General features: G+C 45.6%; 1 protein-coding gene across 3 annotated transcripts in view; it reads right to left on the bottom strand.

The window, feature by feature from the left end:
• Positions 1 to 23,876, bottom strand: part of PTPN12 (protein tyrosine phosphatase non-receptor type 12) — a 592,849-nt gene that overhangs the window by 14,476 nt on the left and 554,497 nt on the right. For all 3 annotated transcript variants that reach the window (XM_086967364.1, XM_086967365.1, XM_086967366.1), the window contains 2 exons: positions 20,630 to 20,721; positions 19,481 to 19,511 (listed from right to left, as the gene is read on the bottom strand). In XM_086967364.1, coding sequence (XP_086823490.1) covers positions 19,481 to 19,511; positions 20,630 to 20,721 — 123 coding nt within the window. The remainder of the gene's footprint in view (positions 1 to 19,480; positions 19,512 to 20,629; positions 20,722 to 23,876) is intronic.

The following is a 23,876-nucleotide window of genomic DNA, read 5'->3' as shown; positions in this document are numbered from 1 at the left end:
GATGATTTCTTTACCAAAACTGCTCTAAGCCCTGCAGAACACATCGGACCGCTCCTGAGGGGTGACATGAGGACTCTGTTGTGGGATGGTAAACACCACAGAATTGTGTGTGAAAATAGGGGTACCCCTGAACACATTTCCTAACTCAGGGTCGAGATACTATGTGTGAATAAACCATTTATGAAATGAGTAAAATGCGGACCTATGATAACCAAAGACAATATGTGACCAGAAAAGAGAAGGTATCAAAAGGAATATGCTACTTACCAGTATGCATCTATTCTTGGCGTAGAGGGCTGCAGAGTGGTACATTTATGAATAGATCGCCATCTGGTGTTGGGCTCGGATGATTGCACTTGTTTTTCTCTTGGAGAAGTTTTTGTCGTCACAAGACTGATGACTCCTTCTTTGGTTGCTAGTGCGCATGGGCATCGGCTCCATCCTTAGATTGTTTTGCCATAGTAGGGTTAGATGGAGTAGTATGATAGAATACAGATAGAAATGCCCATGTAAGTGTATCTAAATAAGATAGTGTTGGAACAGACACAGGTTTCCGGAGAGGCTGGGAGGGCATGTACCACTCTGCAACCCTCTATGTCAAGAACAGATGCATACTGGTAAGTAGCATATTCCGTTCGAGGCATATGGGCTGCAGATGGTACATTTATGAATAGACTATACAGCAGTTACCTCCCTAGCGGTGGTCTGTTGCAACAGTTTGAAATAACGTTTTTAGTACAGCTTGGCCCACTCTAGCCTGTTGTGTCGCCTGCACATCTACACAGTAGTGTTTTGTGAAGGTATACGGTGTAACCCAGGTTGCTGCTTTGCATATGTCATCTAGAGGAATGTTTCCTAAGAATGCCATAGATGCCCCTAGTTTACGTGTAGAGTGAGCTCTAGGAGGAACAGTTAATGTCCTCTTTGCTTTTATGTAACATATTTGTATACATTTTACAATCCACCTGGCAACGCCTGCTTTAGAGATAGGATTGCCCTTATGTGTTGGAGAAAACGCTACAAATAGTTGTTTGGTTTTTCTGAAAGTTTGTGTTCTTTCTATGTAGTACAATATTGCCCTTCTTACATCTAATGTATGTAGGGCCCTTTCTGCTACCGTCTGTGGTTTTGGAAAGAAGACTGGTAGTTCCACTGGTTGATTGATGTGGAATGCTGAAATTACTTTAGGCAAGAATTTTGGGTTTGTTCTAAGAACCACTTTATTTTGGTGTAACTGTAAAATGGTTCTTGTATTGTAAATGCCTGTATTTCACGTACTCTTCTGAGTGAAGTAATGGCTATAAGAAAGGCTACCTTCCATGTAAGGAATTGTATTTCACACCTATGCATAGGTTCGAAAGGCGGTCCCATTAGTCTGGTGAGTACTATGTTGAGATTCCAGACCGGGGAAGGCGGTAGCCTTGGTGGAATGACTCTTTTGAGGCCTTCCATGAAAGCCTTTATTGCTGGCACTTTAAACAGGGAAAGATGTTGCCTGTTTTGTAGGTACGCTGCTATAGCTGCAAGATGCACTCTAATAGATGTGTAAGCAAGGTTACATTGCTGTAAGTGTAGTAAATAGCAAATAATCTCTTTAGTGGATGCGTCCAGAGGGTTGATGTTATTACTGTTACAGTATCTAGCAAACCTCTTCTACTTTGCTGCATAGCATGCTCTGGTGGTAGGACGTCTTGCTTGCTTAATGATTTCCATACAGTTTGGAGGTAAATTAAAGTATCCAAATTCTATGACCTCAAGAGCCAGATCGCTAGGTTCAATTGTTTGGGATCTGGGTGCATTATTTCTCCATGGTTCTGTGTAAGGTGCATGGGTAATATTTCTAACTTTTGATGTGGCACCTGTGAGAGTTGCAGTAGTGTGGTGAACCACGGCTGTCGTGCCCACGTGGGTGCTACTAGTATCATTGTCATTGAATGTTGTTGCAGTTTTCGAACCACTAATGGAATTAGTGGGAGAGGGGGAAAAGCGTATGCAAATTTGTTGGACCAATTTATCCATAACGCATTGCCCTGCGACAGGTGGTGTGGGTACCTGGATGCGGAGTTTTGGCATTTTATATATTTGGCATTTTCTCCTTGCTGTGCTTGATAACATCAGAATGCATGTGGACAAGGGGAAAACAGTTGCCCTAATCCTGTTAGACCTCTCGGCAGCATTCGACACTGTCCCCCACAATCTGCTCCTGGAAACCTTGGCATCCAGAGGCATCAGGGACAGAGCACTGGGATGGCTGCGGTCTTTCCTATCGGAAAGATCACAATCAGTGCACTTGGGCAACTTCTCATCCCCGCGCCGGACTATCAAATACGGGGTCCCGCAAGGGGCCTCGCTAAGCCCTACCATGTTTAATGTTTTCGTGTCTTCCCTTGCTGAAGTTGGCAGAAGGTGGGGTGTTGAAATCTGCTCATATGCTGATGACACCCAGCTTACTGTAATTTTAGACGAGGAGGATAACCCCAAGGAGAGGCTTATAAACTGTCTCTCTGATTTGGCTGACTGGATGCACAAGCACTATCTCAAGCTTAATGCAGACAAATCAGAGATACTGCTGTTCGGAGGACATACTGAACTGTGGAACGACACCTGGTGGCCGGCTGCCCTGGGTGTCCCTCCTGCCCCAACATCGACAGCGAAGAACCTTGGAATAACGATTGACACCTCCCTCTCCATGAAAACGCATGTAGCCACTATATGCGGCAAAGGCTTTGCAACCCTGAAAATGCTCAAAAGAGTCTTTCCATGGGTTCCAATAGAGTGCCGAAGAATCTTAGTTCAGTCTCTCTTGATGAGTAGGCTGGACTATGGGAATTCCCTGTTCGTTGGCATGGCGGAGTACCTATTCACCAAACTCCAACTGGTGCAGAACGCAGCAGCCAAGGCCATCTGTATGAAAGGGAAATACGACTCGGCCTCAAACTGTCTGCGTGATCTGCACTGGCTGCCAATAAAACAGAGAGCAACTTTCAAAATGCTATGCATCACTCACAGAGCACTGCACCAGACAGGACCGCTCATTCTGAGAAATAGGATTCACTTCTACACTCCCACTAGAAACCTCCGCTCTCAACTTTCGGCGCTAGCTAGCGTCCCCCGGGTTAAAAGAGCCAGGATGGGCGAACGAGCCTTTTCCCACGCCGCAGCAAAGAAGTGGAACGAACTGCCTGTGGCCCTCCGACTCACAGAATGCCATTTGGCATTTAGGAAAAAACTAAAAACTCTCCTTTTCCCCCACTTCGACTAAATCAAGCAACGTTGCTCACTGCACCCGTTCTCTAGCAAACTTAGCGCCGTGATATCCCTTTGGGATGATTGTTAGCGCTCTATAAGAAACCTAAATAAATAAATAAATAAAATAAATTTTGCGTTCTGATGAGTGGCAAATAGATCTATCTCTGGTTGTCCCCATCTTTGGAAGAATGGCTACAGTATTTGGTTGTGCAGTTCCCATTCGTGTATTTGTTCTGACTCTCTGCTTAAGATGTCTGCTATCTGATTTTGAACTCCTGGTAGGTGTTCGGCTAACAGATAGATCTTTTGAGGAATGGCCCATCTCCAAATGTCCTGCGCTAATCTGGATAGCTGGAGAGAGTGTCCCCCCCCCATGTTTTTGAATATAATACATCGCTGTCATGCTGTCTGTTATGACCAGGACTGCTTTCTTGAGAATGTGCATTTGAAAAGCTTTTAATGCTAGAAACACTGCTAGTAGTTCTAGATAATTGATGTGCAGCATTTTTTGCTGTACACTCCAACTTCCCTGCACTGTATATTTGTCCATATGCGCTCCCCATCCGGCGAGCGATGCATCCACTGTTAGTATCACTTGTGGAATCGGTTCTAGGAACGACCGCCCCTTGGAAATGTTTGTTGTGTTCCACCACTTCAGAGAGAGATGTGTGCAGTCTTCTACCAACACCAGATCTGTAATCTGACCTTGAGCCTGATTCCACTGTGTTGCTAGACATTCCTGCAGCGGACGCATTTGTAGTCTGGCATATTGTATTACCAGTATGCAAGAGGACATCATCCCTAATAACTGCATGAACAGTTAGTGAGAGTTGCGGTTGAAATCTTTGGATCAACATGAGCATTGTTTGTATACTGATTGGATTGGGGTATACTTTGGCTCTTTCTGTGTCTATAGTAGCCCCTAGATATTGTTGAATTTTGTTTGGTTGCAGGTGGGATTTTGTGTAGTTCACCGTAAACCCTAGCTGGTGCAGCAACTGAATGGTCTTTTGTGTGTTTTGAAGACATTCTTCTTGTGATTTGGCTTTTATTAGCCAATCGTCCAAGTAAGGGAAGACATGTATCTGTTGTCTTCTTAGGTGTGCTGCAACTACTGCTAGGCATTTTGTGAACACCCTTGGTGCTGTTGTTACCCCAAACGGAAGGACTTTGAACTGATAATGTTGTCCTTCCACAACAAACCCGAGATATTTTCTGTGGGCTTTGTGAATTGGGATGTGAAAGTAAGCGTCTTTTAGATCCAGTGTAGAAAGAAAGTCCTGAATCTTCATTAAAGGAAGTACTTGTTGGAGCGTGACCATGTGGAAATGTTCAGAATTTATGTATGCATTGAGAGGTCTGAGGTCTAGTATTGGTCTTAGAGACCCATCTTTTTTGGGAATTAGTAAGTATAGCAAGTATACCCCTGTTCCTTGTTGATGTTGTGGAACCTTCTCTATAGCATGCTTTTTTTTTTGTTCAAATCTGTTTTTATTGTGAACACAGCGATAAGCCTACAACCCCTCATCGGGGCCGGCCGCGCAGAGAAAAATCAGTACGAGGAGTAGGTAACCAGGGGAGGTGGAGTCTTTAACACAGCGCCCTGCCTACAACCCCCGGGGGGGGCCGGCCGCGTGGATTAAGGGGGCAGAAAGCAAGAGGTAGCCGTGTGCTGGCAATGTGCCATAGTACGGGGGAGGCGCGTATGAGAAGGAGAGCAGTGGTGTCACATTTTCAAAGGCCCAACAGGGACCAAACTGCCCCAAAGGGGGGCGGAAGCCAGAGTGGCAAGGCAAGAAGAAAGCAAAAGTCGGAAAAGGGAGAGCAGGGGTGGGGTGAAGAGGGGCCAAGGAGGTGTACCTGCGGTCGCCTAAAAGAGGCCGAAGCCGCAAGTCAGCGCTGTGGGGAGCGACTAAGAGCCTAACCTGCTTGGGTCGGCAGGGATGAGGGCGTCCTCAAACAATTGCAGAGCGCGGAGTCTGGGAGGCATGCGGCGGGCATAGCTGATGGAGCACAGGTGACGCACGAGAGGTTCCCACACTGCCTTGAATCGCACCCCCCTTGATTGTATCCGTGCCGTGAGCAGCTCCATGGTCAGGACCTGCCAGAGGCGCACGAACCAGGAAGCTATCGGCGGTGGCTCAGCCCGCTTCCAGTACAGAGCGATGAGTTGTTTGGCAGCGCCTAGCATGTGGAGGGTGAGGATCCAGTCGCTGCGCGTGAGTGCTTTAAGTGTGGGGGGTCGTATGCCCAGCAGTAGTGTGCAAACCTCCTCGGGGAGGGGAAAACCCAACACCTCCTTAATGTGACTGAGGACCTCCTTCCAAAAGACAGCCAGGGCAGGGCACGACCACCAGATGTGTATGAAGTCGCCGGTCGCAACGCCACACCTCCAGCACAGCGGTGAGGAGGCAGGGAACATTTTGCTGAGTCGCAGGGGCGTGTAGTACCATTGCGTTAACACCTTGTAAGCGTTTTCCCTCTGCGGGATGCTGCGATAGGATTTGGGGATGTCGTTCCAGAGCCTAGACCATTGAGACGGTGTGATGTCCGTGCCAGTTGCCGTCTGCCACTGTCTCTGGTAGGGATGTGCAGGCGGAGCGGTGGGATGCTGCAAGATATTGTAAATTTGGGAGATGAGTCGTTTCAGTCCCCCCAGGGAACGCGCCAACTTCTCAAATGGAGTGTGCTCCCTGGAGGCAGCCTGGTACACGACTTCTCCCGAGGTCCAGTGGCGCAGCTGCGCGTACTGTAAGCTGGCAGTTAAGGGGAGGTTGAATTCGTCCCTGCAGTCCAGCCACGACTTAGGCGATCCACCAAGAAAAAGATCTCCTGCAACCCTGCAGTCACCTTGAGTCCAGCTCTCGAACGCCCGGGTCTGGGCAGCAGGGGGAAGTGCGGGTTGGGGGAACGTGGTCAGACCTTTGGACACCGCCACTTTGTCCCATACCTCAAGAACCGTCCTCGTGGGGACCGCCATGTACGCACTTCTGGAGCGCGCCACCCGTGGTAGCCAGGGCAGATCCCATATGGTGCGCCCCGTAACCACTCGGTCCATGTGGAACCAGTGTTTGTCGCTTTCGCGTGCACCCCATTCTATCACGAACCGGAGATGCGCCGCCCAATAGTAGTGGAGGAGATTCGGGCAGGCGAGGCCGCCCCTGTCTCTCGGCTCCATGAGGACTTTCTGTGAGAACCGGGGCCGTTTGCCTCCCCATATGAAAGACGTGAGGTCGCGTTGGAGGTGCTTAATGCAGTGAACCAGTATCGGGGTGGGGAGGCACTGGAAGACATACAGAATGCGGGGAAGGACCGACATCTTGACCGCATTGAGCCGCCCCAGCCAGGAAACCATCAGGGGCTTCCATTTCCGCAGGTCCGCCAGTACTTCCTTTCGGCAAATAGCCCAGTTCCTCGAGGACCACGAGTCGAGGTGAGGGGTGAGGTCTAGACCCAGGTATTTGATGTGATCATCCGCCCAACGGTAGGGCGTGACCCCTTTCAGGAAGGAGACCTCCTCCTCAGGGATGGTGAGGTTAAGCGCCCAAGATTTGGTGTGGTTAATTTTAAGGCCGGACGCCCGCTCGAACAGTGTGAGGGCGTCGTGCACCGCCGGGAGGGAGACTCGAGGGTTCGTGAGAGTAAGGATCAGGTCGTCTGCGAACAGCGCTACCTTGTTAGCACGCCCCCCGTGGGGGATGCCATGGATGTCAGGAGCACGCCTGATCAGTTCCGCGAGCGGCTCGACCGCCAGGGCGAACAGGAGCGGCGAGAGCGGGCATCCCTGCCTCGTGCCCCTGTGGATCGAGAGCGGCGGCGTCAGTTGGCCGTTGACCCGGATTCTAGCCTGTGGCCCAATGTATGGGGCCATGCACCTGGAGATCATGGTGGGGCCAAGACCTAGTTTCTCAAGGACCGCCCTCAGGAAGGTCCAGTCGACCCGGTCGAAGGCCTTTTCCGCGTCCAGCGAGAGGAGGCAGGCCGGGATCTTCCAATGGTGTACCTTTCCCACTAAGTGCGCCAACCTGCGAACATTGTCGGCCCCCTGGCGGTCTCGTATAAAACCCACTTGGTCCGGGTTCACCAGACCCGGCATGTGCGGATCCAGCCGTTTGGCCAGGATCTTGGTGTATATCTTAAGATCGGTGTTAAGGAGGGCGATGGGGCGGTAGGAAGCACACAGGTCAGGGTCCTTCCCAGGTTTGGGGATCAGGGCTATTTCCGCCATGCCCATATCAGGGGACGGGCCAATGGCGTCAGAAAAGGAGCTGTAGAGGCGCAGCAGATGCGGGCGGAGCTGAGTTAGGAACAGGCGATAGAAGGCCAGCGGCAGGCCATCCGGCCCCGGGGTTTTCCCCACGGGGAGGTCCCCGACAGCCTCTGTCACCTCCTCTTCCCGCAGGGGTTCCTCCAACGCAGCTGCACATGCCGGGGACAACGGGGATCCCTCAAAGTTCGCGAGTACGTCCTCCCGTGCCTCCGCAGAGGTGGGCTCCTCAGCGTAAAGAGAGGAGTAGTAATCAACAAATGCAGCCTGTTTGGCCCTCTCAGAAGTGACACGGGTGCCATCCTGCCGCTTGACATTAGCGATGTGGGCCCTAGCGGCGCGCGCCCGCAGTCTGCCTGCTAGTAGGCGACCTACCTTGTCCCCTCCCTCATAGTACCGTTGCTTGAGCGCCAGCCGGGAGAATTCTGCCTTGTTAGTGCGCAGGGCGCGGAGTTGCCCCCTGAGGTTGGCAAGGGCTCTCTTTGTCGTCCGAGTGGGAGCGTCCCGATCTCGGGCCTCTGCTAGCTTGATCTCACTGGCCAGGTCAGTCTCCAACTTGAACACCTCCTTCCTCCGCGCCGCCGCCAAGGAGGTGATGTGGCCCCGAATGGTGGCCTTGAAGGCATCCCACACCGTGTGAAAGGGCAGGTCAGGGGTGTCATTAACGGTGAAATACGAGTCTATGGCGTCACGGATGCTGGCGACGTCATCAGGGTCCCGAAGGACTCTCGGCGGGAGCACCCACCTACGGTCGCGAGGGGCACGAGCTTGAGGGTCCTGCAATAACAGCTCCACGTGGGCGTGATCCGACAGGGAAATGTCGGATATAGCGGCAGCTAAGGAGTCTCGGGCCAGTTCAAGGGAGGTAAACAGATAGTCAATACGGGAGTACGTCCGGTGGGAATGTGAGTAGAAGGAGTAGTCTCGGGACCCCGGGTTGTGATAGCGCCACACGTCCACAAGACCCAGGTCTGTAAGCTGCGTCCTGAGGGTAGAAGACATCGCTCCCGCGCCGGTAAGGGGGGCGCCCGCGCGGTCCAGCTCGGGGTCCCAGACAAGGTTGAAGTCACCGCCCAGGATTGTATTGGCGTCTCCCGTTGGGAAATGTTCCCGCAATAGTGCCTGGAGGTATTTGTCCTGCGACTGGTTGGGTGCATACACACATCCCAGAGTGAACTGTGCACAGCCTATCTGTACCGTGGTTCGGAGGAAGCGCCCGTCAGTGCTTTTGAAGGGTTTCACGGGTCCCCGCCTAATGCCAGCCCTACAGAGGATTGCCACCCCCGCTGTCTTGGTGTCAGAGGATGCCCAGAACTGTGTGGGGTATCTAGGGTGCGCCATGCGTTTGATGTCCCTTCTGAGGAGGTGGGTCTCCTGGAGGAGTACAATGTCTGGGGAGTGATGCAGGAGGTAGCGCCATATCTGCCTTCGCTTGTTGGGAGAGTTGAGCCCCTTGACGTTGAGGGAGAGGACCTTCAAGGGCATAGGGATGTTTGCTGTCATAGCTTTTTTCCCCGAAGTCGATCTGGAGCGCTTCGATCCTCATCCGAACCCGATGGCGGAAAAAAACAATCTAAGGATGGAGCCGATGCCCATGCGCACTAGCAACCAAAGGAGGAGTCAGTCTTGTGAGGACAAAAACTTCTCCAAGAGAAAAAAAACAGTGCAATCATCCGAGCCCAACACCAGATGGCGATCTATTCATAAATGTACCATCTGCAGCCCATATGCCTCGAACATATAATTTTTATTAGTTTTGTAAACCATGTATTGGTAAGCAATATTTGATCTTTTTAAGTAAAAATAAGACAATAAATATAATATTAATGACAATTTTGATGAATATGCAAGTTTGGTAATGGCCTATGTATTAAGTGCAAAATGAATATATAATGGTTGCTAATACTATTCACCCATACTTATCCATTCATACATGGCCTAATGCTACAGCATATTGATGCATGTCAAACATGATGTTGTGATTATAGACATGGATTTGCATAATAAAGTCAAAGTAGGACAAATAATTCAATGCATATATTGTTTTAGACAACCAAACAATGGGTTCATGGCTAACGTAATTTGTGTCTCTACGCGCATATTGAGAGTCCTACTAAAGTTTTCTGCTATAAGTCAGAAACATTTGTTTAAAATGAGGGGAGTCTTTAAAAAGTCACAGGAAATAAAGATTATGCATTATAGTAAGGTTTTTTGAAAAAGTCGAATACAAAAAATTACAGGAGAGATTGGAACCAGTTCCCATTTTTTAACTAATAAAGATTCGTTAGAAAATCAATCACGGTGAAATTGTGAAAAGATAAGAAAACCAAAATAAACCATTAGAACAGAAAGACAGTGTATATACAAGATAATACCTTCATCGTAAGGTAGAGCTAGGAGCGTCAGCAGTTATATAATGACAGAGAATCAAGTAAATTCAAGAAGGTTCTTCATGATCTAATCAATTACCTTAATAGATATAATATATCATCTAGCCGCGGAGTTTCGGTTGAAACTGATAGTAGTGCTAGTTAGAGGGAATACCTATAGGGGCAATGAAAGAAAAACACAAGATATATGTATATAGACCATCTATTAGGAGGAGGTCCTAGTGATTTTCAATGGGAAGAGGCGTAATTTGTAGAACATAAGAAACACAGGGGGTCTATTAGCTTAATATCAAAGCTACACTCAGTCCTGAGTCGACTAGATCTCAACGTGTGTGAATCACGAAGATAGTGGAAAACTGAACAAATGAATCAAAAGGAGTGAACTCAAAGTGCAAAGAAGATCGGTACATTATGGAGTACTCGCAAGTGGCTGACCAGTCCAAAATCGATGATGTAGGGTTTCCATCAAAAAGACTTAATGATCAGTCATATCATCTGGCCAAACCCTGGTGTGTGAAAGGCTAGTCCCCTGATCATAGGGACTGAACCGCACAGTGTCGATATCTTAGGATTTGGTCCACCAACATTACTGAAATATCCGTAATGACTGATCTTTGATGGTTTAGAACCAGGATGAATGCCGTGGGATTAGATAACCATTAGGCAGAAACATGTTGGCCCATTTACAGGCAGATATTTGTTACTGCCCCTTTGCACTGTTCTGTTTTTAATTAGGAGGCATGTCACGTCCATAGAATAAAGTTGTACAAAGGAGGGCATTCCATCCTATTTTAAGTCACATTTTCAGTTTTGTTGCACCTTGTTCTAAACCATCAAAGATCAGTCATTACGGATATTTCAGTAATGTTGGTGGACCAAATCCTAAGATATCGACACTGTGCGGTTCAGTCCCTATGATCAGGGGACTAGCCTTTCACACACCAGGGTTTGGCCAGTTGATATGACTGATCATTAAGTCTTTTTGATGGAAACCCTACATCATCGATTTTGGACTGGTCAGCCACTTGCGAGTACTCCATAATGTACCGATCTTCTTTGCACTCTGAGTTCACTCCTTTTGATTCATTTGTTCAGTTTTCCACTATCTTCGTGATTCACACACGTTGAGATCTAGTCGACTCAGGACTGATAGTGTAGCTTTGATATTAAGCTAAAAGACCCCCTGTGTTTCTTATGTTATACATTGAGTTGGAGCTGGGGATAAAACCAGGTGTGGGTCTTTAAACTCTATATCCCTTGGACCCTTGTTTTGAAACTTCTGTTGTATTTATTTAGAGGCGTAATTTACCCATTAATCCCTAATTAGTCACAGCACAAAACTTGTGTGAATATGATGGCTTGTAAGGAATGGTTGTAACTCCAGGGGTACGCCAAAAAACGTGGTAAAATGATGTGGTACACTCTTGTAGTAAGAATGATGAAAAGGAATGTTTGTTATTATAATAGTCAGTATACTTTAAAGCTAATTAATTGCAGTATTATAACAGTATTGATATGCAGGTTGAAAATAACCGATATTGTAATGTCTTACCTCTATTACGACTATTGCGATGTTGAAAATAATCTTTTCAGAGAGTGTGGTTAAAAAACATCAGTCATTCCACAGCATCCCTGCATTAAAGATTTAGATCGTTTGAAGGTACAAACAATGTTTGACTTAACCCATTTAATCTACTATCAATTTGTATTATATGCTGCATACTAGCTAAACATTCCCACCTACAAGTTGCCTATCATATTTTCTCATACAGGATCTTATTGTCTGAACACTCTGAAAAAAAGATTTTCAACTTCGCAATAGCCAATTGGCAGAAAACATCAGTCTTACCAAAGGAATAATAGAGGTACTGCTATTAGTTAGCTTTCGTTGGCATTTATTGGGCGGTGATGTCGCTATCAAGCCCCGACCCGTTGTGCCGGGTGTCTTTGTCATCAAAAGTAATTTGGAAATTATATTTATATATTCCAAGGCTGTCTTCTTCCGTTAAAGAAACAAGGGGATACAGCGGGGCTCGGAGAAACCATTTATTAAGAGCCTGGCATGACGCGGTTCGGCGGTGCCTTCTTCAGATGCCTCTGGCGCTGTTAGAGTCCATTTAAATTTTGTGTTGGCCCATCCCCTAAAGTAGTTCGGGGCCCACCAACAGTTCAATGGTGAATGACTGCATATACCAGCATGCACATATATATATAAACATATATTTGAAAAGAGAAGTGAATATGGTCACAGGAGTGTGAGCATGTACTGCTATTTTTGTCTCTATAGCCGTCCCGGTTTTTTTTCTCTCTATAAAATGTTATCATCCTAGTTATAGGCGACTAAACAGAATGATCCCTAGAGGACTACAAAGAATACCAGACTGTAAAGTTTATCAATTCACAGAGCCGTGACCTTTTCACCCCTGAGACCTCGCTGTACAATTCCTATGAAATTCAGCCTCCAACCACCAGTTCTTTATATTTTTGTTTTAGGTCTAATGCGCTTCTGGAGTCCTAGGTACAGCCTGGACTTTCATGGAAGGCTCCATACTGACACGACTTCGAGTCAGGGTTGAGTAGGCGCAAATGAGTGGATCTGCACCTTTATGGGCTTCGTTGCCGCATGTGTGTTAGGTGTGTAGGCTTAACAGTGGGGTCTTGAACAAGTCTTTGTTCTCGAGTCCGGTGAGCATTTTAGATTGTCCAGTTGGGGAAGCCACCAACAGCATGCCTGGCTGGACAGTAAGTTTTACGGGCGGTGGCATTAAGGAAAAGGCAGCTATAATTATCAATGTCCTAGGCCATCGGGAGGGGAAAGGGTTGTGGATTTCCAAGTCTACGAATGCCACAAATAGAATCAACGGGTTGCAGAGTACATGTTGTTTCGTGGACCGGCCCCCAACTGCTGAGAATAGAACCTCTGGGCTTTAAATTCACTTCTGAAGCTTAGGACCAGTAGTGAGTGGATGTTTGCTGTGTCCTTTCAGCAGGAGGTAAATGTTATTCTAGTTGATATCTCTGACTTACCGGTCCGTCCTCGGACTGCTCCTTCTCAGTGTTATTCCCATGTGAGTCTCCCTTTGACTACGCAATCGGCGTTCTGACCACTCCGCGCACAGTGAAGTCACGCTGGGGAGGAAGAGACTGACCGGTGAAAACTCAACTGCTGCGCCTCCTCTCGGGCGCCCATGCATCTCCCCTCTATTATCATAGCTGAGCTGATAAAGTCTCCATGTTAGGACCAGGCGGAAATCGGCCTCCGTTTGTCGGCCCAACTAAGTTGCCGACTACAATAACAAAATTTAACAAAGTAAGGCGCAGCTCGTCAAACTCAATGTCTTCAATATTTTACGCATTTAGTAACCAGAGCAGCATGCTGCATGTGCCGTGCTGCTTATTAACAACATAAAATATTGTAAAAACAGTTTGGCGAGCCGCGCCTTTTGCTGTAGTGGGGCGATTCTTACGGAGACAAAAAAAAAGGCAAATGGCACGCTTCTGCTGCCCAAAGAAATCATAAAAAAACAAGCCAATGCGAGCAGGCACATGGAAACAAAAGTGAACGCAAGTGAACGAGATCTCCATCTGTTACAGAAAACAGTGTCTGGATGCGCAGCCATAACGTGAACGCTACGAAGCCTTTGAAATAGGAAACCAGATGGCATTCAGCGCGCCCCATGCTCGCTCCCAAAGGTAAACGCCATACATCCACGAGTGCTCCCTGGAAACAGTGCAGTACATGCACGAGTTTCCCAAAATGTCCTGAGTGATTCAAAGAGGTCACTTCTAAGCAGCGCTTGCGCTCTGCGTTATGCTTGACCTAACAAAAATTGCAAGGATTTGATGCCTGGAATCTGGTCGGGATTTCCAAAATAGAGGATCTGATTGAGAGTGGCGATATCATGCTGTCGTCCTCGCTTCAACAAGAATATGGGATGAACACAAATCAATTCCTAAAATACGCACAAATAAGGCACGCATGAAGTGCTGAGGGGCTCCCTGGTGACTGTATCCTGGAATAGGCCCCACTAGAGAGACGGATATTAACGGAGGAGCTTGGGAAGGATGCAATCACCCTCACATACAAAACACTTAATACTATGCCAGACACCCTACATAAGCCAGATACCTTACATAAGCTGTGGAGGAAGTGGGTGGGGAATATGGAAGACAATGAATGGGAGGCGTTCCTGATGCACCCGAGGGAGGTATCAATGAAATCACAGCTACATCTAGTCCAATTCAAACTACTACATTGAGTGTACTATGATTGACATCGATTGCATGCCATGGGGAGGGCACAGATGCCCCCATTGTTTAAGATGCCAAGGAGCAGATGGCTACTTTCATACATTCTGGAGTTGCCCCATACCAGGAATACCGGGTTATAAAAATTGGGGAACTCAGTGGGGTGTTTTCGGCACACATCCCATTGAACCCTAAATTCCTCATTTTGGAGATCCTTATTGACACAGACTTACTGCAGCCTCAGCCTCTGTTCTGAGGTCTCGGCCTAGTTGTGGAAAAGAGAGACATAGATCATTGGGGGACACAGGAGTGCCCAACTCTACAGGAATGGAGACGGGCCATGGGCATGTAAATGGTAGCTGAAAAAGCTACATATGCCCACAGAGTCTGACCCCGAAAATGTTGTAAGGTATGGGTAATTGGATGCAATATTACTCTTTGGAGATATTGGAGGGGAGACAAAGTCAGGTAGTGCCCTGATGTGTGGGTGTGCTATTGCCGGATGTATTAATGTTTACAACTGGGTGCTTACTTCTGCTATCGAATCTATACTAGCTGACAGTTGTCTAGGGAAGAGGAGACTTTGGATGTTTTTGGTTAATACTATGTGGTGAATGGAGTAGGACTCCAGTCATGCTGGATGGTCCTTTTATTTGCTCTTGCTGCACGGTATTGAAAATAAAATTTAAAAAAAGTAAAAGAAAATATACATAAAAGGGCAGCTAAATGTGGGCACAGCGTGTAGACCACTCCAAATCCCTCCCCTGATTTTAGGTGTCGCCTACAGACACTTTTTAGCTGTCATTTGGCAAAGATATATTGAAGACAGTACCAATATTTAGAGTGGGCTGTGGGTCAATTCATTGGTTGTCAATCTTATCTGCTCGCTTCTTATTCAGTGACTTTCCTTTCTCTTGTGGTCTGTCCTTCCAGTTAAGTATAGCTTCTTTACCATCCTATTGAATGGATGACTTGTGGCCTTACACAATTTACATTCAGGGAACTTGTTTTGTTTGTTTTCTTACAGCACTTCACACATGTGAATGTCTTTTCTTGCTCTCTCTCGTGTGCTGCTTCCAGAGTGAAATTCGCACCCCAGCGCTCTGTAATGTTCACCCACACAGCTCGTCCGTCGCTTGCCCCACCCCTCACTCTCCATAACAAGAATTTGCAATGCAATAGTTCTCGCATTAATTTCGTTTGAGCTATTGGCATTGCTAAATATTGCAACACCAATTGCAACAAAAGTCTATAAATTGTAGGCCCAAAAAATGTGTATTTATTTTTGTCGCAATGGTGGCATGCTGCACTTCAGATGAATATGTTTAAAAGTAAAGTGCGCCATACTGCGATTGCTAAAATAGTTAATTATGGATACGTTAACAATTAATGTGTGCGCTGGTGGTGTGTGTGCCTGGTGGAAGTGTGCACTGACCGTTGGTGGTGTGTGTGCCTGGTGATAGCGCGCACTGACGTGCAACCTTAATGAGGTTGTAGGTTAAATAACTAAAGTTTCACTTATTAGCACACTGCAAAATCGCATAATATGCATGAACCTTTAGAGGTGTATTGAAGTTATTTTTTAAAAGTGATATAAGACTTATAACATAACAAAATTTAAGGCATAGAGCCTGTGTAATAGATAAAGTCATAGATATATTTGTAAATACTTTGTATTGTGATTTATAGTTGTAGAGATTTTGTAAATGTGAGAGTTAGAAAAACTAAATTGTACCATGGCAACAAATGTCCAGATAAGATCGAGGCAGATGTGGTGTGACTGGGGAAGTAGCGGAAACATTGACAGTTCGGTGTCACTCGCACTGTTTTTTGTAAACATGGCAGACGGATGATCCTGCAAATTGTTGTATCCTTTCATCGAGTATAATATGTAAATGTAGGTGGCGCCAATAACCTACAGACGGCTAGGTGGATGTAAGTGAAATGTAGATGTTTAGAGTGAGAATGTGTCTGTAGGCAGTTTGTATAAATGGAATCGCGCTGCAGGGTATCGGGATCTGTGTCTAAAATAATGTATGCTGTTTGAGTGTGTTGGTGTTGGGTGGCGTTAGCCGTAAAAGTAATATAAATCCGAAGGTTTTCTGGTTTTTTTCAGAGGTGCAAATGTTATGTGAAAAATATTCCTTTAATAATTATAGATAACGTAATTTCAGTGCAACACATAAAGCGTATGTAATCGCAAATAATGTTTTATGTACAAATAGTTCCACTAATCTTTACCAACTTTTTGCTGCAGTAAATCCAAATGATTTTTTTTTGTTCCTGCGCAAATCGCACACTCTTCTGTGAAATAAATTGTTCAAATTACTACAAAAAACTATGTGTAAGTGGGTCTGTGTGTATTTTCTTTGTCTGCAAGACACAAAGAAATCGTGCTGCAGCAGCATTAAAAATGTTTTACAACAATGAGCGCATTCCGTTAGGCACCCGTGAAATGTCTGCACCAGAGTGCAAGTGATGCCCTAACCAACTCTTTTAAACACATCCATTCATGTCAAGTTTGCGCTATATAAAATTAGTAAGAGGGAGTGGCATATCCATGAAGTATGTGTAACAGATATTCTCATGCCAATATATAGGTAATACCACATATCTGAACGCATCAGGCATAAGCATCATCAGCTGCATAAACTATGGTAGGGTTCCTGCACTACTTTTACCTAGAACGTGGTGCTCCTTAAACAGACTGGGCACAGCAGCATCTGGGCTTCCACAACTGGGATGACCTTACTTCCAGTGACGTTTTCCTGAAGGCAGCACATTCCTAAGCGGAAGCTCCATCCTGGGCTCGCACCGTAATGCCACCTTACAACAAATGGCCCCAATACCGCAAGTAGCTGCCCAGAGACACATGGTTCAGTGAGTATATATATTTCACAAATTTACTTTCATGTTCGAGTTTTCTCTCTACAAATAAAGAAATGTATTGAAGAGGGTTCATGTAAAAAAAATGTAGTCTGCAATTTTTTTGGCACCGTTACAAACTGAATAACTGTGTGCAAAAAACGGTGAAACCTGAAGACAGCTTGTGTTTCTTCGAATGCTATTACCAAAAAAAACAAGTCTTCGCGGCTCAATGCTGTTTGGGAGGTGGGAGGGGAAGTAGGAGAGGGGGAAGTGATAGGGATGAAAGCGCTAGCGGCTGCATGCTGGCAAATGGTGACCTGCAGAGCGCGTGAATTGGAAGAGCGGCCGCTGGAGGTTTGGGGTAAAGTAGGAGAGTGGTGGGTGCGGGAGCGGCAGATTTTGAAGTGTGATGTGGGGCACAGGCAAATGGTGGTTTGTGACGTGGCTGGTTTGTGCATGCGCATAGAACACATGAACTGTGGCTAATCCGCCGTTGGTAGACTGTTCTTTTGCCCTTACTATAATCTCCGCCAGCAATGCGCTAGCGCATTGGCAGGCCGAGACCTAAAAAGGGATGACTGACCTCCTAACTGTCAGATACTGAAGATCTTCTTTCCAACTGGTATCCATAGAGCATTGTCTGAGGGTGCTCTCTATATGACTAAGTTGAGCTACTGTGTCCCTCCCTCAGTGCGCAAATCAGGAACTTCCAGGTGCTTTAACACTTCTATCTCAGGGCTCTTCCTAGAGGGAATTGCCAGTACCTCTGGTAAAATTAGCATTTACAATTTCTCGCCAGGGACCCCGCTTTAAATCAAAAAATAGAAACTTAAAGCTATGGTGTCTGCCAGCGCACTCCAGACAAAGCCAATATATCTAATTGCAAGATTTTTGACTTTGCCAATACTTGTTTAACATTACTCTAAGCTCAATGTGTTTTTTATACATATTATGCGGGCCATGTGAGCGACAAGAATGAGATCACAAACTGGGGTACTTAGCGGGCGCGCGCGTCTGCGTGCGCGGGCGCCTGCGCGCGCGTCTGCCTGCGCGTCTGTGGGTGCGCGCTAGTGCGCGCGTCTGCGGGTGCGTGCAGGTGCGGATGCGGGCGTCTGTGGGTGCGGGCGGCGGGCGTCTGTGGGTGCTGGCGGCGGGCGTCTGTGGGTGCTGGCGGCGGGCGTCTGTGGGTGCGGGCGGCGGGCTTCTGTGGGTGCGGGCGGGCGTCTGTGGGTGCGGGCGGGCGTCTGTGGGTGCGCGTCTGTGGGTGCGGGCGCGCGTCTGTGGGTGCGGGCGCGCGTCTGTGGGTGCGGGCGCGCGTGGTGTGAGGGTGCTTCTGTGGGCGCGGGCGTCTGGGTGCGGGCGTCTCTGGACGCCTCTGGGCGCCGGGGCGCGGGCGCGTCTGTGGGGGGGCGGGCGCGTCTCTGGGGGGGCGGGCGCGTCTCTGGGGGGGCGGGCGCGTCTCTGGGGGCGCGGGCGCGTCTCTGGGGGCGCGGGCGCGTCTCTGGGGGTCTGTGTGTTGGTGTGTGCGCGCGTCTGTGTGTTTGTGTGTGGGTGCGCACGTGTGTGTGTGTTTCCGGCATGCTGTCAACAATCCCAATAGAGCGTGTGTTCACACACGCGCGACCTGAATCTATTCCGGCATGCTGCGCATGCCCATCTCCTGTCACTTTGAAAGTATAGCCGGTGACTATAGGTCTCGCAGGCGAGACAGCGCTTTGCGCTGTAATCGCCAGGTGCAAGACCTAAAAAGGTTTTTTTCCTCAACCGCCCAGCAGCTCTATTGCTCACCCCTTCCCTCAGTTGCGCATCAGCAATTGCTTAATCAAATCATCCCCACGGCAGCCAAACCTGCCATGTCACTCCTTCCAATGAAAAAAAGCACTTTTTATAATTCAATGCTCTAAAAGTGGTGTGTAGATGAGACCTAAAGAGTAGTCTGTGTGAACTTCTGGATGCTGTTAGTAAAAAACTGGGTGCTTGTCAAAAGTTACAGGAATAAGCCTAGTCATTTTCCAAACAATTCTAATAAAAGTTTTTTGAGCCATTGATGTTTCACAGGATTGGACCTTTATGCAGCATGGCTTGATCTGCAAATAAATATTTATAGAGTTCCCTTAATTATTTTTAAGTAGTGCACAGCTGGGTCATATTTGCTATTCCTAGTGAAAGACACTTTTCTGTACCCAGCATTGTTTCTTTATCTGATATCTCCATCCTCAATCCAAGGTTATTTTTGTCCATTTACCAGAGATTATATGATATGATTATTTCCTCAATCTTTTAATGATGTCTCTCTATGCCATTCTGAGGCCATAGTTGGATAATGTAAGTACACAAGAAAAACAAAATGTAATAAAAAAAGAAAATCTATGGCTCATGGAGAAAATATGTTTTTATTAGTGACATCTACAGCTTGTAATGTGATTAGACAGCTCTTTAATGCAAAAGTTCTACTTACCAGGTTTTTCATTTGCTGTAGTTTTCAAGTTCTGCAAAACAAATGTGTTGAATTAACAGCAGCATTTTCTGATGAAGATGTATAATCACAAGAGGAATATATACAGACTGTGTGCTCTCAAAGGCTTACTGAAGCGATATGGCTTTACTGCTGTGAGAAACATCTTGAGGCTTATGATACAGCTTGGCCTTGAGCAGTTCAAGCTCAATAACACCTGGTGCCTTATTGGACTAGGGATTTTCCAAGTGATGGGTCCTCCAAGTACACTGGACTGAGTTTCATGCTAGTATCCTGAACCGTGATTTATTCATGTATTTTTTAAGGAAGTCTTAAGCTAACTTAGCTACCAAAATTGTTATCTAGGTGGAGCATCTGGAAAGGTAGCTCTCCTTTGGGTTTGGCTAGCTATGCTCCGTTAGGGTTGAGATCTGGTGTGGGCCAATCCATACCTGAAATCACTCTCTTAAAAGAAGAGCCACCTAGCAGTCATATAAGGGTAGGTACAAGCACAAATAGACCCAAAAAAGGTGCAGAATTATGGATGTTCATTAGTTGAAAAATAGACCTATTTCACACTATGGACAACTGCCTTCGCCATGAGGATCAGTATGCCACAAATAAAATACAGCACACATTAAATGTATTTTAATTTAGCAGTATTGTGCAGATTCAACATAACATTTGAGGTACAGGAGATAATGCAACTGTGAAATTCATATGAATATGCAAAAGCAACCATTTTAGAGATCCTACTGGAAATGCTTGCCATGAAAAAGACTTTTAAAACTTCTTGGAATATAAATCTCTAAAAAGCATCTGTCAAATCCAGCACTTGACGTTCACACATGTAAAAATGTGAAACCGATTACATTAGGTGATTTTCAAAAACAGCATGTGAGTATTGTATAACAGTCGCACAGACGAAAGGATTGTCCAACACACAATAGAATAGATATATGCTGTTATAACACAAGTAACTTGTACAAAAGAAATATAGCAGATAAACGTACTGTGTCTGGGCAGAGAGTTTAAAATAGAGCAACATGGAACAATGATTGCCTTACAACTCAAATTTACCAACCAAAGCTGGGGGATTATTTCGATATACATGTGACTCTGCTGGATTGAGATCCAGTTACTCATACTTACTTTTGATTGCAAATGGTCTTGAGTACACAGATCCGGACATGTTGACCATTCTGCTGTCGATACAGGTACAACGGCTTGAAGAGAAGATGGGCCTAAAAAACAACATTCACAGTCAATGTAACATGTTTATGTGGGCAGCTACTGCAATCAACAGCAAAAGCATACTTTGTAGTAATCCACTGCACAATCACCAAAAAAAACATTTCCTTACCTCTAAAAATAGTTCTGCCACTTGAAGCCACTATATGTTAAGGTACGAAGAGGGGAAAGAAGAAAAACAAGGGGAAAGAAGAAAAACAAGGCAAAAGATCCTCTGGAACACCCCCTTATCCATTGGGACCAACCCTGCTCCAAATATGGGAAGAATAGAATAAACAACTCTTTAAAGAACAAACCATCATGACACAGTAACCATATGCTCCTACACCCAGAACGTAGTTACCTCTCCAACCACTGACTATTTGCTCTAGACCAGGGGTCTCCAACGTTTTCAGTATTGTGAGATACTTCTGATCAGTGAAAACTGAGCTTTTTAAGGTTAAGCAACTCATGCAAGGATACCAGACACCCCCACACCCAGCTTCTATGACTAAGCCTAATGTGCATAGAACCAGATACTGTTTTGAACACCATTCTTTAACTGGGGGCACTATGACAGAGCTGCCAAGTCGGTCAGTGAGAGCATGTTCTTTGGGGATGTGTGAACATGTGTGTGTGTACGAATGGGATGTATGTGTTTGGGTGACTGAGAGCCAATGACGTATGTATTTGTGGGACGGGACATACCTTTCGCCAAATGTGGCAACATTACATGTATAACACAAACTATTGGTTTTAAATGGGAGAAATTTAAAGAGCAGAAACAGATTATACAAAAATGTTCCTAATATGTAACATTTTTATGCACTTTAAATTTCTCTCACTCAAAATAATGGCTCTATTTTTCTGTTATACATATGGCACCATGTCTACCAATCACTGATAGCAAGATCTTTGCTGTGTGTAAAGGCGACATTTTGAAATGGGAGAAAATCAAACAGAAGACTTCACTTTATGTTCCTTAAAATTCATTTAAATTTTAACCAATTTTCACATTTACCACCAGAAGGCATTTTTCTCCCATTGACCTGTCGAAAAGGCGCCATATTTATAGCAGAATATTACAGCCATTTGTTCAAATGGAAGGAATTTAAATTAAGGAAACCTGCTCCATAAAACATTAGGACATCTTTGGCTCAATTTAAAAGTGGAGAAAAACATTAAGACAATGTTTCATAGAAATATTTTTCTTCACTTTAAATTTCTCCATAAAAAAAACAACTTTTTCAGTTATAAATATGGCACAGCGTCTACTAGCAACTGGGAGCATGAGGCCTGCTGTTTTTAAATGTGACACTTTGAAATGGGAAAACATCAAAATGAAGAGTTAACTTAATCCTTAAGGGAAGAGACCGGCACACAATGCCAGGATGAATGTCAAGTTTCATGGGGCTCTTGTTGCTAAAACCTTAATAGCACAGCAATGACATTATAGGTAATCATGCCCTCCCAATCTGAGTATTAATAAGTATTATAATTTTCTCTAAAGAGTTCTATGAATGCCACAATTTTCGACCTAAACGGAAATCCATTTGGTGTGTGTGGAGAGATGACATCCAATCCTTAAGTTACTTACCTTTATTGTTGTATACTTTTGCAGATGGGTCTTGCATGTATTGTATGTTTTGTGATTAACAGCACTTTAATAACAGAGCTATTGCACTTCAGCCTAGCTGAATTTAGATATATATTTTTTTACATGAAGGAATTTTGGTCATGTTCGTACTGTAAATACCTGCTATTCTGCAAATTGAAATAAAAAAAAGTAAGCTATTTGATAGATGTTGACACTGTAAGGAATTTATATACCACTGAAAAGTTTATTGAAGGTGGCTAAGCTCTGATAGACAGCTTAGCCAAGAGACTTAAAGTATTGTCGAAGGCAGTAGGTCACCCTCTGGGATCTACTGACTTCACCAATGCCTTTCGTGATGCTGTACAACACTGAGGTAAAAAAGCATTTTTTTTTTAACCAAGACCACGCAGCCTAAGTAAAAATGTTTAAAACAAGGCCACGATAATGTAGCTAGTTGCATCATTGTTCCTTTTTTTATTTTCATTGATAATGTGCATCCTGAGTTTTAAAAAAAAATAGCGCTTTTTTTCCAGTGGGACGACATATAGGGAAACATCCTTTACAAACATGGTCATTACCACGCAATACCTCTAACACAAAAATCGTAGGTATATGTCGGTGTATATATACATATATATACACACACACATATATATTACCTACTGGCGGTCGCCAGTAGGTAGTTCTAGTTAGGACCTTGTTTCTATTCAAAAAGCATTTTTTCTTTTCCCAATAACTTTGGTGCCGGTAGACGAATCTTCGCGAAATTTTCAAAACTAGTGGGGTGCTCCAGTCAGCTCGTATCTTGAAAGTTTCGGGGTGATTCGGCAAGTGGGGGCCGAGAAAAGGGGGGGTCCCAAAACATGTTTTCTCCATGTTAATTCCCATAGGAAACTTTAGACCCGGCTAAAGCCCGAACTGCTGAATGGAATGACACCAAATTTGGCAAAAAGGTAGCCCTTGGTTCAGAAAGAGACTTTAACCCGTTCCCAGCGTCGAACGTTCAGCGCCCAGTGCTGAACGTTCGGAGAAATAATGCTGAACGGACGGCCAACGGTCTTGCGCAGCACTGGGGAGGTAGCGCACGTGACGACCGTTGGCAGCAATTAAAGGGTTAAAAAAAAATGGTGTAAATCCGTTCAGTAGTTCCGGAGAAATTAAAAAAATAAAAGTAAAAAAATCAATTTCCCAGAGGAAACTTTAGAGACCGTTATAGCCGAAACTGCTGAACAGAATTACACCAGACCTTGGCTCAGAAAGAGACCTTTTTTTTTAAATGGTGTTAATCCGTTCAGTAGTTGCTGAGAAAATCAAAAATAAAAAAGTTTCAATATTTAGAGGCGCGGAGGATCCGCAGACCCTCCCGACCACGAGCTTTATGCTAATTGGCCGGCAGCCATCTTGTCCCTCGGTAGAACCAAAGTACAAGAAAACAGTAAAACAAACGTGCAAAACAAGGGCCAAAAAAGCATTTAATAAATAAATAAATAGCCAGAATTCGCGCTGGGTGCTCAAATCCGGCTGAGAAAATAAAAAAAACGATTGAAGCCCCCGGGTGGGCCAGGTCCCGGG

This window comes from Lissotriton vulgaris, chromosome 1_1 (assembly GCF_964263255.1).
Source record: "Lissotriton vulgaris chromosome 1_1, aLisVul1.2, whole genome shotgun sequence".
NCBI lineage: Eukaryota > Metazoa > Chordata > Amphibia > Caudata > Salamandridae > Lissotriton > Lissotriton vulgaris.
Note: the sequence above shows the minus strand (reverse complement) of the source record. Positions and strands in the feature narration are given on the sequence as shown.